We start from the raw sequence: 12053 nt of genomic DNA on the forward strand, positions 1-12053 counted from the left end.
CTTTGTCCCTTTTCCTTTCCCATCATCCTTGCTTCCTCACGCCTGCTCCTTGTGTCATCACTTGGAAAAGCTATGTACACATGAGTCCTTGTCCCAGGACGATGACTGAGGCCCGATAGGATTTCCCCTTCTGCACTTTCCACCTGCTACCCTCCCTTTTGGGCTTCCCTGGTGGCTCAGTAGCAAAGAATCCACCTGCCGATGCAGGAGACATGGTTCCATCCCTGGGTCAGGAAGATCCCCTGGAAAAGGAAATGGCAACTCACTCCAGCATTCTTGCCTGGAGAATCCCAGGGACGGAGGAGCCTGGTGGGCTACAGTCCATGGGGTCTCAAAAGAGTCGGACCTGATTGAGCGCCGAAGCGCCGACATGCACACAGCGTTTACTCAAACATTGTTTCTTCTTTGTTTCGCACTGGAGCCAAGAGTTTCATCAGGAGGAGGTGAGCTGATAGCTGGGTGGCCTTGCCCTCCTCCTGGTGGCCTAGCCAGAGACTGCCCTTTCTACTCTGTACTTCTACTTTGTCAGTAACCATCTCAAGCAGGTGGTTTTGAGAGCCTTTTAAAAATAGCTTAATAACTGTTATTATTTTCCAGTACAAAGCAAACCATGCTTTTAAAAAAAGGAATTTGAACATTACAGCAACTTTGGAAATGAAAGCCCTTCATAAACTGCTCTTCCAAATGTTGTACCTGGTTTGGCATCTCCTGGGAACTTGTCTGAAATGCAGAGTCTCAGGCCCCTCTCCGCCTGACCTGCTGAATCAGAACCTGGCAGCAGCCTCTGCAGAGAATTCACTCAATGCTTTGCCCTCTTAGGCTGTTCCTCAGGATCTCTTTTGGGATTCCCGGGTGGCTCAGCAGTAAAGAATCTGCCTGCAATGCAGGAGCTGCAGGAGACTCGGGTTCGATCCCTGGGTGGGGCAGATCCCCTGGAAGAGGGCATGGCAACCCACTCCAGTATTCTTGCCTGGAGCATGCCATGGATAGAAGAGCCTGGTGGGCTAAGTCCATGGGGTCGCAAAGAGTTGGACACGACTGAAGTGACTGAGCAAGGATCTCTTTGGGGGTCTTTGCTCTGAAATTTGTCTCAAGGAGTTCCAGGTAAACCCTCAAGGACCTCAGAGCATTTAGAAAACTAAAACCTCTATAAGCCTGGTCCCTGCTGATCCCAGGGAAGAAAGGAGTTTGTCCTCTTCTGGTCCCAAGTCCCTGGGCATCACCAGCTCGGGGTGACCTGAATCACCTCTGCTGCTGCTGCTGCTAAGTCACTTCAGTCGTGTCCGACTCTGTGTGACCCCATAGATGGCAGCCCACCAGGCTCCCCCGTCCCTGGGATTCTCCAGGCAAGAACACTGGAGTGGGTTGCCATTTCCCTCTCCAACGCATGAAAGTGAAAAGTGAAAGTGAAGTCGCTCAGTTGTGTCCGACTCTTCGCGACCTCATGAACTGCAGCCTACCAGGCTCCTCTGTCCATGGGATTTTCCAGGCAAGAGTACTGGAGCGGGGTGCCATCGCCTTCTCCGAGCCATCTCTGAGCACCAGCCAAACGGCTCAACAACCAGCAACTCCACAGCTTGGAATCCATGGGGCGCTGGGAAGGGGCCTTGGGTGGCCTGGAGGCGGGCATGCCAGTGGTCCAAGCCTTCCCTTCCCAAGTTCCCAGCACAGCGACCCCAGCCCCTGCTCAGCGGCCCGGGGTGGCGGGGGGCGGGGGGGGGGGTGGGCCGGGGGGCGGGGAGGTGAGGGGCCGGGCCAGGCTCCCTTCCTCCTCCACAGGGAGGCAGCCCGTTGCCTCTGGAGAGACTGGAGCCTCGCGGGCAGCCAGCAGCACCCCCGGTGGCACAGGAGACACGGCCCCAAGTGCAGGAGGGAAGGAAGCCCGGTCCCCGATGGGGTTGACCGGCCGGCTGGGCTCTGCAGGCAGTCGGAAGCCAGAGCTGCGGCGCAGGACCGAAGAGGTTAACGCGCATCTGCCTCCGAATGTTAATGTGTCTAGGTGATGTCAGTGGGAGCCGGGGAAGGAGGGAGGGGAGAGCGGTGGGGATCGCAGGCGGCGGAGACTGCCGGGCAGCCCGAGGAAGACCCCCCTTCCGGACTGCGGGGCTCCTGGGGCCCGGGCTCGGGACCGGCGCGGGAGGCTGCGGCAGCCTGCGTGGGTGGACGGGCGAGCGGGCACCCCCGGCGCCGGCGGGATGGACCTGGAAGCCTCGCAGCTGCCCACCGGCCCCAATGCCAGCAACACCTCGGAAAGCCCGGATAACCTCACCTCGGCCGGTGAGATGCGCTGGAGGGCGGGCCTCCCTCCTCTGCGCCGCCGAGGGTGGGAAACAGGAAGGTTTCACCTCTGAGCTAAACTGCTTGCGAAACTTTATGCCAGTTCTTGGGAATGAGATGGGCAGTCTGCCCTCCCGGAGGGCCAGGGGAGAAGGGGACTACGGGGAGGAAGGGGCAGGGGCAGAGGCATGCTAGCCTCGGATGTTGGCCAGCCGCGAGGGAGGCAGGGGAGGGCTGCTGAGGAGTTCCAAAGATGCTTTGCCGTAAAAATTCCAGGCTACAAAAGCAAGAGAACCTGGAGGGCTGTATGTAGGGAGATGGCTGGAAGCTCACTCATTCACCCATCCCCTTGGTTTTTTCACTTGAACTACGTGATCTGGTGGGGTCTGAAACACCCTTACTGTCTCCTTCCCGAAAGAGGTGTGGGAAGGAATAACTCCCAGAGATGTGAGGGGATTAACTTTGCTGGTGAAAGACTCTTCCTGACATTTCCAGCGCTGAGATGCCCTGGAATTCTAGCTTTGAAGGGGAAGAGAAGAAAACAGAGGAAAGGTTTGCATGGAGAAAATTCTTGGGTTGCTGGGCTGCGGCACACAGGTTCAGTCTAGTCACTCGGAAAGCCCAGGCTCAGAAGATAGGGACCCAGGAGAGGGGGTGCTGTGGGCCTAATGGCCAAAAGCCTCCATGAGACAGTTACCCACAGAGATCCCCAGGAATCAGCGCACGGCTTCCAACCAGCGACTCCTAAAATGAAATGAGCAGGGCTGCAAATAGGAAACGAGGAAACACATGCTCATGCCCACACATGCACACACGTTCGTGTCCTGCTGGCTATTTCGATAATGTTTCCTGGTGAAGCCCCGAGGCCCACAGAACCATTCTCTGCAGACAGCTGTGGTTTGTGACGCTGTGCCTTCTGAGAAAACGCAGGAGGCAAAGGGACTGGTCCTTTAATGAATAGGTGGTGCAGGAGACTCTGGTGGGATTGAGCAGGAAGCTGGTGCAGGAGGGCATGGGGTTAGGTTTAGCAGCGGTGTGGGCAGAGAGGATGGCAGGGAAGATTCCAGATGAAAGATGGGCCCTGAACTGAAATGGCAGGTGGATAGAGAGGTGGGCAGGCGCGTGGCTGGAGGCTGAGCATGCCAGTAGGAGTTCAGCCCTCAGAGAGCAGAGTCCATGTCGAATGGTCGACCCTTGCTCCTTCTGTCCCCAGGGCTGCCTCCTCGCACAGGGAGCATCTCCTACATCAACATTATCATGCCTTCGGTGTTTGGTACCATCTGCCTCCTGGGCATTGTCGGGAACTCCACGGTCATCTTCGCAGTGGTGAAGAAGTCCAAGCTGCACTGGTTCAGCAATGTCCCCGACATCTTCATCATCAACCTCTCGGTGGTGGACCTCCTCTTCCTCCTGGGCATGCCCTTCATGATCCACCAGCTCATGGGCAATGGAGTCTGGCACTTTGGCGAGACCATGTGCACCCTCATCACGGCCATGGACGCCAACAGTCAGTTCACCAGCACCTACATCCTGACCGCCATGGCCATTGACCGCTACCTGGCCACCGTCCACCCCATCTCCTCCACCAAGTTCCGGAAGCCCTCTGTGGCCACCCTGGTGATCTGCCTCCTGTGGGCCCTGTCCTTCATCAGTATCACCCCCGTGTGGCTCTATGCCAGGCTGATCCCCTTCCCCGGGGGCACCGTGGGCTGCGGCATCCGCCTGCCCAACCCAGACACTGACCTCTACTGGTTCACCCTGTACCAGTTTTTCCTGGCCTTTGCCCTGCCCTTCGTGGTCATCACGGCCGCCTACGTGAGGATCCTGCAGCGCATGACGTCCTCCGTGGCCCCCGCCTCTCAACGCAGCATCCGGCTGCGGACAAAGAGGGTGACCCGCACGGCCATCGCCATCTGCCTGGTCTTCTTCGTGTGCTGGGCGCCCTACTACGTGCTTCAGTTGACCCAGCTGTCTCTCAGCCGCCCGACGCTCACCTTTGTCTACCTGTACAACGCGGCTATCAGCTTGGGCTATGCCAACAGCTGCCTCAATCCCTTTGTGTACATCGTGCTCTGTGAGACGTTCCGGAAACGCCTGGTCCTGTCGGTGAAGCCAGCGACCCAGGGGCAGCTCCGCGCCGTCAGCAACGCCCAGACAGCTGATGAGGAGAGGACAGAAAGCAAAGGCGCCTGACGCTTCCCCCTGCCACCCTGGGCACCTCCACGTCAGGACTCCACAGCAGACCATGGGGAGAGACACTGAGAGCAACCCAAGACCGCTCTGGGAGGTTGTGGGGAGATGGGGTGGTGAGCGGTGGTCACAGACCACTGGGGAGGCTTGGCGCCGGGTCTGGGGGCTCCAAGCATTAGAAATCTCCTTCTGAGAACTGGATGGACGTTCGGGTTGAACAGACACTGAGCAGGAAGACTGGTTTAAATGTTCACTGAGCCCTACACCTGCTAGCTCTCACATGTCTTTTTCCCAAGAGGAGAAGTAGAAGGCTTCTGGCCAAATTTGTTTAAAATGAGGCAGGGCTCGGGTGTGCGCAGTGGTACGGCACAGGGCCCTGGGGAGATGGGAAAGGTGCCAGAGCCTCAGCGCCCTTTCCTGTCTCCCATGGGTAGGATGGAAGGCAGCCTTTCTCCCAAGCTGGAGGATGATGAAGAATAAAGCATGCGGGCTCTCCAGGTTCAAGCATCCTGTGTCAATTTCCCTTTCTCTCTAAGCGATGCATGTTTCTTTGGGGGGTGGGGATGGGGCTCTGAGCCCACAGAGGTAAAAGCCCAATTTGCTGGGAGATCCACTACCCGGGAATGACAAGGCTATCGGGTGGGTGCGGGTGGGGGCTTTGAAATTAAGAAAAATGGGGAGGGGTGAGGGGGCTTTGCAGCTGTGAGGACATTGTCTCCATGGGGTGCATTTGTCAGTCACCAGATCCAGAGTGACACGCATCAGGGTCCTGCACGTTCAGGGTTCATTCTAAGGCCTGGAGCTTTGGACATCAGCTTTTTGCTCCAGCCCTTTCTCTCTGAAGTTAAAAAAAAAAAAAAAGAATAAAGGAAAATCTCCACCCACATCTCTCTGGATGCTCCTGTATAATTGCTTGGGCCTGGGGGTTGGGGGGAAGCGATGAGGGTGGGTGGCCAAATAGGGAAGGAGGGGTCTCTTGGCTGTGGAATCCAGACCTTGGTTCAGGCTGCATTGTAGGAAGCAAGAAGCAGGGGATCTGCATGTCTAAACCCACAGGGAAGATGACACAAATGGAATTACTGTGAATTCATTAAACGAAAAATTCGCTGCCAGGCTTGTTCTCGGACTCAGCTTCCCACCTTCTGCTCAAAAGCACTTGGTTGTTACCATTGCCGGCTGTAACGAGTCCCACCCACCACCTCCTCCGCTGAGTCACAAGTTGCAGGGCTGGCTTCTTGGGGCAGCCTGAACCTGAGCCTGCCTCTTGCTGCGGCTGCGAAGATCGTGAGCCACGTTGAGCAAGAAGATTACAGATGGGGCCGCTGGGCGGCAGCCAAGGATGCTGCGTCTCAGCTTCTTCAAGAGAAGCCGGGAGCCAGGCGTCCTGCATGAAGACGTGGATGAGACAGTGGGAGCAAACTGTGAGTCCTGATTCATCCAGACACATCCTCAAAGCAGGTGCATCAGCAGAGCCTCTTCTTGGTCCTCATTTTTCACTGCGGAGTTGCAGCAGGTAGCCTATTTAGCAAACTTCTGGGCAGCTTCTTTGGGTCCTGGGGAGCTTTTTCTAATCATTAGTATTAGTATTTCCCTCTTGCATTCCATTCCACCCAGGGCATGGGGAATTGGGGTGGTAAGGGGTGGGGATAGTTAGTTTTCCTTACTCTCTAACAGTGGGGTCTTTAGCTGTCACAGGTAAGCTCCAAATCTACTTGAGATGTACAAAAGAAAAGCAACTCTTATGGGAGCCTTAAGGCAACCCCTACCCACTGGTTCTGCAAAAGGAGCTTTTCCTGTATCTGGTTTGCCTGTGGAAGGCTTCCCTGGGTCTGTCTTCCCCACCCCCTCCCCCTTCAAGGAGGAATCTAGGAGAGGAAATAGGTGAGATGGCCTCTCCTAGGAAATGCAGGTGACCAAGGCTACAGGTGGGTGAGTGGGCGGGTGAATGACCTGCTGAAGGCCCCAGAGACTCTCAATGCCATATTGAAAACTGAAGCTGAAGCAAAATGGCTTGAGACGGGAACGTGAGTGGGTGGTGATGTAGACAGAACCGAGGGGAGAGGAATGGGGAGAGGTGAACTCATGGCTGGAGAGGGAAAAGAGGACAGAGAGGTTATCATGGGGGTGGGGGCAACTCTTCCAATATGTCTTTCCCCAGCCCAATCCAGCAGTCACCTGAACAGACTGGCGTATACAGCAGTGGTCCAGGCAATGGAAACATCCTGGATTAGAGCGGCGGCAGTGGAGATGGAGAAAGAAGCACATATGTGAGATACATTTGTAAAGCAGAAGCCACAGGGCCTGGGATGAGCTGGCTGTGGAGGATGAAGGAGAAATAGAAACTTGGAAGTCACTGGCCTCTAGGGAGATGGGATGGTCTAAGGAAAGAGTGAGTGCAGAGGCAGAGGGAAAAAGGCTTGACATTTCCATGCAGAGGTTGAACAGAGAAGGAACAGTCAAGCCAGTAGAGACATCTGTAATATGTAAGTAAGAAATAGCCAGAGAAGTAGAAGGAAATCAGAAATTGTGGCATCATAGAAACAAAAGAAGAGTCATTTAAGGAGCAGTGGATGGCTGGACCAAAGCTGTCCAGGAGGTCAGATGGATGAGACATGGAAGGGCCCATTGGATGTAAGATCATGGTGGTCACTGGGGACCACAGCTGGCTGGGGCTGAGCAGTGACCCCCTTTTTTAGAGAAAACAAATCCTCCCGAGTTTGCTGCAATCCCCGCCACCACTCCCTACTGTCTAAAGCTCGGTCTGAGTCACTTTTGTTTCCCCTGGTTCCTGAAAGTATTTATACTTGCAACACTTGTTCAGGAGCAATAAGTACTATATTGCAGCATACTTATTTATTTATTTACTTTTATTTTGTTGGCGGCACCGCACAGCTTGTAGGATCTCAGTTCCCCCACCAGTGATGGAATGTGTGACATTGGCAGAGAAAGCACCAGGTCCAAACCACTGGACTGCCAGGGAATTCCCTGCAACATAATTCTAAAAAGGTGATTTTTAAATTTCTACTAGACACAGAAAGCATACAATGTAACCATGTTCGTTGTTAATTATATTACTTTTCCTATCCTGTCCTCCATGAAGCTCCATGGGTTGCTCCAGGTTCTTTCCCTTCTCTGATTGATTGCAACTGACTTACAAGTCCTGCCTCTGTCCTGTGATTTGACCTCTCTGCCCCATGCCTGGGCTTCCCTGATGGCTCAGCAGTTAAGAATCCACCTGCCAATGCAAAAGATGAGAGTTCAGTCCCTGGGTCAGGAAGATCCCCTGGTGAAGGACAATAGCTACCCACTCCAGTATTCTTGCCCAGGAAATCCCATGGACAGAGGAACCACTCAGGCTACAGTTGAAAAGGTTGCAAAGAGTCAGACACAACTAAGCAACTGAGCATGCACACACCCCGGTGCCTGCCTGAATCCTACCCACCTTCTACTCCAGCTCAGTTCCCTACTTGCGCACAAAGCCTTCCCAGCCCTCTCCAGCCTGCAATGAGTCAGTCATTCTCTGGGCTCCTATAAAACTTCCAAGTTATGCCACTTATTAGGTGATTAATCTTGCTCTATGTCGACTTGAAATATTGTGCAATGTGACAGTTGCGAGTCACATTTTATTGGGGGGCAAAATGAGGACTGCAGCCTGAAGACAGCACTTGCGTTAGCTCTGAGGAACTGCTCCAGAGAGGCAGGGGGAGCGTTAGTGTGTATGTGATTTTGGTAAAGGGGGACTACATGCACAATGCAATCAAAGCACGTATATTTTGCAGAAGCTTTCTGCTGGTCATGAGGAGCAGTCATCATCATGAAGGATTTTAACGCTTTTCTAGATATGAGGAGGTACAAGATTTAGGCTCATAAAATCGGCTTCTGAACATATCCAACTCCCTGAAGACCCCCCATCAGCCCAACAGAGAGTGCCTCATTTCTGCTCTCCACTTTGAACTCCTTTCAGGGGTTGTTGAAAATCAGCAGCTGCAGCAGCACATGATTTAATCCTTGTAGAGGTGGATGGCAAGCGCCCATGACAAGTGCCAAATTGTAACTGACGTATTGAATTAAAATTTATTATAAAAGGGTAGCCTTATATATCCTTTTAAAAAATGAGAATTCCAAAGTCTTAGAGTTAAGCAATGAGTCTTCCACATTATAAAGCTATTTATAACAGTAATTAAAGTAGTTGTAACATTTTACCTTTATAAAAATGTCACAGAATTCAAATCACAGCTTGAATCCTCAATGATGCAAGTGTCTTACACAATGAAGGCTTGGTCAGTTTTAAGATAAAATTCCTCCATCTTCCAGAATGTCTCACAAAAGAGCTGAATATACCTCTATGAGGACAGAAGGCAAGGATGCTAGCTGTGTGAATTCTCTCTTCTCGTGCGAATCCTAAAACTGATCCTAATCAATCAATCCTAATCAATTAACAGCAAATCCTAATCAATCAATGAAAAGGAGCTTAAAGAGAAGACCAATAAGGTCCACTTTGAATATGGAAAATGCAAAATTGTGTTTCCCTTCTATCCGTATGTTTCCTTAAGAAACAGGTTTTTAAAAAATCAAAACAAAAACAGGACCTAAGCAGAAGTCTGCTGTGGAGAATTCTAGAAAACATTTCGCTTCCCTGACTAAAGGAAACAGATCAGGTTGGTAGCATCTGGGCTCTTCCTCCTTTCTCCCTGCCTTGAATGCAGATGCATCAACCGGAGCTGCAGCCACTCTCTTGAGATCATGAAGTGACAAGTACAAGAATGCAAACCAATGCTCCAGGGCTGATGGGTCAGGAAGACCAAGAGAACATGGGTCCCCAAGGGCATCAATGACTTGCTGAACCAACATCAACCTCCAGGCTTCTAGGTGTGCAAGAAAATAAATCCCTATTTGTTTAAGCAACTGTTCTGTTAACCCTCGTGATAATGTCCTAAGCTTCCAACCTAAATCTTCCTGGTTTAGGAAGTACAGACCCCACCCTAGCTCCACAGATGGGGCCCAACTGGCTTTAACCAGTTGCTATCCCATCTCCCTGTTCACAGTGGTTCATTCAGGGGAGGTAAGAACAACCAATGGGAAGTAAGAAGTCAGCCAGGACTTCTGGGAAGGAAAGTGTTGATTCTTCTCTGTTTAGAGCTACTGAACAGGGTACCTCCCAACCCCCCACTCTAGACCTGACCCAGGAAGCACACGGCTCCACGAGCTGCCAGCAGCCACCTTGGAGTAAAGCTAGGGTAAAACCTTCCTGAGAATGAAGCCAGTTCAGATGTATCAGAGCTGAAAGAGAGAGGGTGAGAATCAGTTGACATTGTTTGGGCTTTGATCAGCCTTACCTGAAGCTAGGATGCTCTTGAACTGTTTCATTATAGGAGTCAATAAGTTCCCTATATTTTAACAGCTATTTCAGTTGGGCTTTCTATTATTTGCAATTAGGAAGTCCTGATGAGAAAGATATGAACATTTTAGTTGCAGCATCCGAACTCTTAGTTTCAGCATGTGGGATCTGATCCCTCCTGCTGCAACTAAGATCCAGCACAGCCAAATACAAATTTTTTTAATAAAAGAAAGATATGAACATTTTAAAGATTAGGTTGGTATTGTGGACTGACTTGTCTTTGCCCAAAATTCATATGTGGAGAGCCTAACCCTTGTGATGGTATTTGTACATGGGCCCTCAGGAGGTAATTATTATTATTATTTTTGGCTGTGCTGGGTCTTATGCCGTGCAGGATCTTTCACTGCAGTGCACTGACTCTCCGGCTGTGGCTCTCGGACTCAGTAGTTGTGGCACACTGGCCTAGTTGCTCCAAGGCGTGTGGGATCTTAGTCCCTGACCAGGGATGGAACCTGAGTCCCCTACATTGCAAGGTGGATTCTTAACCACTGGACCACCAGAGAAGTCCTCGTGATTATGTTTAGATGAGGTCATGAGGGTGGGGTTTTCACGAGAGGATTAGTGCCCTGATAAGACTCTCTCTCTCCACTCACACACACCAAGGAGCGGCCACGTGAGGACGCAGTGGGAAGGCAGCCATTTACAAACCAGGAGAAGAGCTCTCACCAGGAAATAAATCAGCCAGCACTTTGATCTTCGACTTCCAGCCTCCAGAGCTGTGACAAATAAATTGTCTGTTGTTTAAGCCACCGCGTCTATGGTGTTTTATTTCAGCAGCCCAAGCTAAGACAATTGGTAAGAGCCTTTTTAGTTCTAAATGACAAATATCCAACTCAATTGATTTGAGCAAAAAATTCTGGCCTAGTTAGTGGAAAAGTTCAGAGCTTGCTAAGCTTTCAGTCATGAGTGGATCTAACAGCTCAAGCTCTGTCCTCAGGACAGACTCTCCCTTTCTGTCTTCCCCATGCCCTCTCTCTCTCCATTGCTTTGCTCAGTTTTCCTCTCTGTTGCCTCTTCCTCAAGTGATGGGGTCCCCAGTGTAGTAGCAAAGATGACCTCCAGCAGTTGTGTGAACTTGTATTGTCCTCACAGGCAGCAACTACAGGATATTAGCTGGGACTTCAGTCCTGCCACCTGACATGTTCTTGCCATCTTTCCCTCCAACATCTGTTTCAAAACCCAAAAAAGCTTCTGAATGATCCCCTGTGAGTTACCCACCTTCCCCTTCCACCCAACCACGCATAAGATCTAGGAACATGGAACACTCTTATTGGCTGGAGTAGGTCACACGTTCACCCGAGTGGGGTTACGTCACCGGCAGGCCCATTCTGTGTATATGTGTGTTTTGTAGTTCTGAAAAGAAAAAGAGAATCTATATCACCTTAAGTAGAAAGAAGTGTGATGGGCAAAAAGACAATAGACATCCCACCAGGAAGGGTCTCAATAATTAGAGAGGGTGGTGTGGAAAAGAGAATGGACAAAGGACAGGTAGGAGAATCAAAGAGATTGAGAGGCCAGCCAGGAAGCCAGGTGATTACTGTGGAGAATTCTGCACAGGAAAGAATCTTTAACCTTGAACCTGATGAAAACTCTGGATCCTTCCCCCTGAGTGCCCAGTGGCACACGCACATAAAACACAGCACATAAGTCTGGAAGGTTTATAATCTCCTCCCCAGTGCCCGAAGAGGAACCCTGGTAGTGCAGGAATCTGGGTATCTGACAGCCAAGTCAGACAGAAGACCCCAGACGGCTGTGAGGAGGCACAGTGCCCACTGTCAGAGTGAAAACAGGCAGGGCCTGCTAAGGACAGGACAGAATCTTAGGGACCTTCACCTTGCAGGGCTGGGCAGAAGAAGAGAAACCAGGAGAGGAACCTGGGGATCAGCTGGAGCAATAAGAGGACAACCTGGAGAGCTTGACAGCCTGGAAGTCAATGGAAAGGACAGTTTCCAAGACAAAGTGAGTCAGAGCACCAGATGCTGCAGAGAGGTCAAGTTGAGGGCTGAAAAGGATGTGTCATGGGTTGAATGTTGTCTTCCAGAAAGGTATGTCCAAGTCTTAAGCCTCAACACCTGAGACTTTAACCTGTTCTGGGTCTTTGCAGATATGCAGATATAATTAACCTAAGGATCTCAGGATGAGATGATCCTGAACTCAGGGTGGGTCCTAAACCCTGTGAGCGATGTCC

At 51.5% G+C, this 12053-nt stretch overlaps 1 protein-coding gene and 1 long non-coding RNA gene across 3 annotated transcripts; both read left to right on the forward strand.

Annotated features, from left to right (window-relative positions):
- Positions 1-1793: 1793 nt before the first annotated feature.
- On the forward strand, positions 1794-5353 carry MCHR1 (melanin concentrating hormone receptor 1). The gene is made up of 2 exons (XM_086402982.1): positions 1794-2277; positions 3491-5353. The coding sequence occupies exons 1-2, from the start codon at positions 2196-2198 to the stop codon at positions 4468-4470; spliced, it is 1062 nt and encodes a 353-aa protein (XP_086259108.1). The 5' UTR covers positions 1794-2195; the 3' UTR covers positions 4471-5353.
- A 350-nt stretch (positions 5354-5703) lies between these two features.
- Positions 5704-10611, forward strand: LOC147373125 (uncharacterized). Of its 2 annotated transcripts, XR_015164533.1 has the most exons (5): positions 5732-5980; positions 6626-6734; positions 7360-7473; positions 9174-9336; positions 10469-10611. It is a non-coding gene; the product is annotated as an uncharacterized LOC147373125 (long non-coding RNA). The 2 variants fall into 2 exon arrangements; XR_015164534.1 differs by lacking the exon at positions 9174-9336 and having other exon boundaries at positions 5704-5980.
- The last annotated feature ends 1442 nt before the right edge of the window (positions 10612-12053 follow it).

This window comes from Bos grunniens, chromosome 5 (genome assembly GCF_055505025.1).
Source record: "Bos grunniens cultivar Pamir isolate PY7600 chromosome 5, Bosgru_T2T1.0, whole genome shotgun sequence".
Lineage (NCBI taxonomy): Eukaryota > Metazoa > Chordata > Mammalia > Artiodactyla > Bovidae > Bos > Bos grunniens.